Raw genomic sequence first — 4379 nt, 5'->3', positions numbered from 1 at the left:
TTGCAATGACCTTGACCCACTTCTTAAACTTATAAATTTCTGCAAAATTTTAAAATAATGATAATATCAATTTCTACCACTACTAAAATTAAGGTGGTTTGTTTAATTCCACCCCCTTTACCCCCACCAGTACATAAAGGTATAAAAGACGCTTGATATTGCACATGATTCATTCTTAGATTGGAGCTAGCAGAGGCAAGTTTAACTATGAATTCCCCAGCTACAATAATAATTAAAAGAAACTTAAAAAACCTTCAAGAAGCATTTGCATTCAGGGGAAGTTTAGAAAAATATTTAAATCATAGTGTGACATGTCATTTTACTTTGTGGAAGGAAGAGAGAAACATCTGGAACTCAGAAGCAAACGGGTTGAAACTAGAATTAACTGATGTACGATTTAATAAAATAATTCGAAGGCTAGTGGAAATGTTAGAAAAAGGGTATATTGTGACTGCCACATTCTACATAAAACCAGACCGCAATAACTAAAAACAAAATGGAGTAAAGGTTAAGGGTGGGGGTAAAGGTAAATGGTGGGGGTTTGTCTATATAACATGTTTGCTGAGGTACAATCAGTTACTTCAGATTTACCACTCTTGTACATTATGTCTCCTGTGGACAATATTTTCCCGACAACTTCTTTTTTAAAAACCTTATTGGAAAACATTGTTTTTGAAGCTGGTTCAGAGGAAGAAGACATAGACTTGGAGGAAGAATCTTTATCCGAAGAAGAGTTGGAATCGGATGGTGACGAAAATTTGGAAGTATTGACTGATGAAGAGTTAGATGAAGAAGATAGAAGTTTTCTACTTGTTGAAGATTCATCATCTACTGAAGAGATGGTATGCTCGGAGAAACTTGTTGAGCTAAGGGAAACACCTACAACAAGTCATATAATGTTTAGTGCAATGTTTAGAAGTAGAAGACGATTGTTTGACTCTGACTCTGACTCCGATAGTGATTAATGTACAAAAAATAAAATGAGTGGGAAAAATGGGTGGGATGGGGGTTTGTTTTGCAAATCATAAATTTCCACAACAATAACAGTAAATTTTCTATTTCTAAATTTTTAATCTCTGAAATATTTAATTTATTTTAAATCCTGATAATCATAAAATCATAAAATACACAGTAAATCGGCTTTTTCAAAATTTTGAAAAAAATGTCTGAGCAATTTGTTTAATTCTGGTATATCATGTTTAAGAAAACATGTTGCTGGGTTAAATAAATTGTTCACACATTTTTTTATTATTTTACAATGACCTTGACCTACTTAAAGGATTTAAATAAATTCCATGGTTCAACAATAAGGAAAAATGTTACCCATTTCCCCTACTACTATAAAGTAAAGTGGGGAGTGGTCTACCCCCACCACTATATGGAGGTATAAAAGAGATTTGACATCCTGCATTAAACATTCTTATTTCTGGAACTCGCAAACGCAAGTTTAGTCAAGATGGATAAAAAAAAGATTAGACATAATGAAAGAGAAAGAAGGAGGGTGATGAAGCTAAATGAAACATTTGAGGTATTGAGAACCATACTCAAAGCTAAAAAAGGAACGTCTAAACTCCAAATTATAAATTTATCAATTGAAAGAATAAGGTTTTTAGAAAAGGAAGTTGAAGAAGCAAGAATGAGGACTGTGGGAGAAATGAAAGAAGCTAGTGCTATAATTGATAACCACGTTGAAAAATTAAAAGAAGATGATGATGAAAAAATGCTGTCGGACATGATACAATTAATGAATGGTGAAATGGAAGAGCGAATTCTGTCGGAAATGATGGATTTATTGGATAGTGAAATTGATGAAGAGTACTAACAAATAAAAAAATGGGACGTGGGTAGGTTGGGTTTGTCTTGGAAATCTTCAATTTCCAAGACTATAACACAGTAAATTGGGGCTTTTCCAAGTTTTGAACAGTAAATAACTTTTTTCCAAATTTTGAATAAAAAAATGTCTGACCAATTTATTTAGTTCTGGTATAACATGTGTAAAAACGTGTTTCAGAACTAAACGAATTGTTCACACATTTTTTTATTATCCTGCAATGACCTTGACCTACTAAACCAGAATAGTTAGTAAAAAATAAAATACCTTGTTTTTCTATAAATATGTTTGAAAGTTGAAGAATAGCCTGTATTTACGTTAGATTATAAAGCAATTGGGAAATGGGGTGATGTCATTAATTTAATAGTAGTAGTAGAGGGGAGAGAGGGGAGGGAATGGTATAAATAGGGGTGGATGTTCACACCTTTCATCAGTATGTTGCTGCTTCTTGAATAGAGAACATCTACAACATGCTACGCTGCGCCATTTGTCAAGCCGAATTCGAGGATGAAATAGATCTTGTACTACATGAAATAGTCGATCATCCTACAAATGCAGAGGAATTGGAAGGATATCAAGACTTGATTCAAGAATTGTATAAAATAGGACAAAAAGAAGAAGAAGAACCCAAACCATCTACTTCAAGAGATCGAGGAGAAGAAGAACCAAAACCATCTACTTCCATGCTACGCTGCGCCATTTGTCAAGCCACATTCGAGGATGAAATAGATCTTCTACTTCATGAAATAGTCGATCATCCTACAAATGAAGAGGAATTGGAAGGATATCAAGACTTGATTGAAGAATTAAATCAAATAGGACAAGGAGAAGAGGAAGAACCCAAACCATCAACTTCAAGACCAAGTGTTATTCATTATGCACCCAAACGCCCAACTTCACCTTCAACTGATGCATCTCCAACAAACGTGGAACTACACGCTCATGCTCTACCGGGTAAAGTGGTAACACATTTTAAAATTGACAATGCTACATTAAAACTGGAAGAATTTATGTTTAGTGCAAAAGGACTAGTAATTGAAACGCTACAAAATGAATTACAAAGATTAAATTTTATAAAGTTTGGACTATTGCTGGACACTATGTTTACCAACATGCAAAATGAAACATCGCCTAGAGGGTTTTTAACAAAAAACAGAACTATCATGTTTGGCTCAGATATTGAATTAATTGTAGATGAATGTTTTGAAGAACTTTTGACAAAATTGCAAGAACATGAAGGCAGGGGATCAGGATGGACTGTATTGAGCATATCAGGTTTGGATATAAGAGTGCATAAACATGGATATGGAATGAGAGGAAGTAGCTATATTCCTCTACCCAAGAAAATTGCTAATACTCTATCTTGCATAAATGTACAAAATGATGATACAGAATGTTTTAAATATTCAATGTTAGTAAAACATATCAAAAACAATCACCCGGAAAAGGTAGGAAGAGAATATAAAGAAGTGCAGCACAATTATAATTTTCAAGGAATGAGCTACCCTGTAAAAATCAAAGACATCACCAAGTTTGAAAAACAGAACCCAACTGCTTCTGTAAATATATATGGTTTAGATTCATCAAACAATGTATATCCTCTACGTATAAGTGCACACGAACTAAATAATCACACTGACTTGTTATTAATTACGAAAGGTGAAATATCGCACTATGTATATATTAAGAACTTTAACAAACTCGTTACTTCCCAGATTTCAAAGCATGGGGGATGTAAAACAATTTGTAAAAGATGTTTCTGTCATGTGAACAAATCTATGAGAAATGGAGGGTCTGAATGGTTGTTAGAACATAAAAGGTTATGCAATGGAAATGAAGAAGTTAAGATTAACCTACCACCAGCTGATAGAGCATTTGTACAGTTTAATAATGTAGTTCATCAATATAGAATTCCTATTGTCGTGTATGCTGATTTTGAATCTACTCTACTACCATTAGAACATCAAGAGGAGGACACATCAAGAAGAAACAAGTACCAACTACATTCACCCAACAGTTTTTGTCTACTCATCAAGTCAACACTTTCCAAAGAATATTTACAAGATTATGGACTGACAGCTGAACCAAAAGTGTATCGTGGTGAAGATGCAGCTAAACACTTTGTCGACGAGCTGTACAATATAGCTGAAAAAGTAGAGGCAATTTATACACAGGTAAAACCTATGACACCTATGTCACCCGATGAAGTTCAAGAATACGATTTATCAACATCATGTTATTTGTGCAAGAAAACATTTACAGAAGATAATCATAAAGTGCATGACCACGACCATCTGACTGGAAGCTACAGAGGTGCTGCGTGTAACGCTTGCAACTTAAACTATAAAATTCCTAACTATATTCCAATTGTAATGCACAACTTAAGCGGCTATGATGGACATTTTATAATACCTGAATTAGGAAGGGACAATGGTAAAATTGATGTATTAGCCGTAACGATGGAAAGGTTTATTAGTTTTTCAAAAAAGGTTGGTAAAATGAAACTCAGATTTCTTGACTCCTACAGATTTATGCCTTCTAGTCTTAT

The 4379-nt window shown here is 33.9% G+C and overlaps 1 protein-coding gene across 1 annotated transcript in view; it reads right to left on the bottom strand.

The window, feature by feature from the left end:
- Window positions 1-3896: 3896 nt before the first annotated feature.
- The window catches only part of LOC129003459 (maternal protein tudor-like), a 2715-nt gene continuing 2232 nt past the window's right edge, over window positions 3897-4379 (bottom strand). The window contains exon 3 of the mRNA XM_054431754.1: window positions 3897-3976. Within this exon, the coding sequence (XP_054287729.1) occupies window positions 3897-3976 (80 nt within the window). The remainder of the gene's footprint in view (window positions 3977-4379) is intronic.

The sequence above is a fragment of the Macrosteles quadrilineatus genome, unplaced genomic scaffold, assembly GCF_028750875.1.
Source record: "Macrosteles quadrilineatus isolate MER2022 unplaced genomic scaffold, UCM_ALF_1.0 Scaffold_9__3_contigs__length_116548681, whole genome shotgun sequence".
Classification (NCBI taxonomy): domain Eukaryota; kingdom Metazoa; phylum Arthropoda; class Insecta; order Hemiptera; family Cicadellidae; genus Macrosteles; species Macrosteles quadrilineatus.
This window is presented reverse-complemented; position numbering and strand designations above follow the sequence as displayed.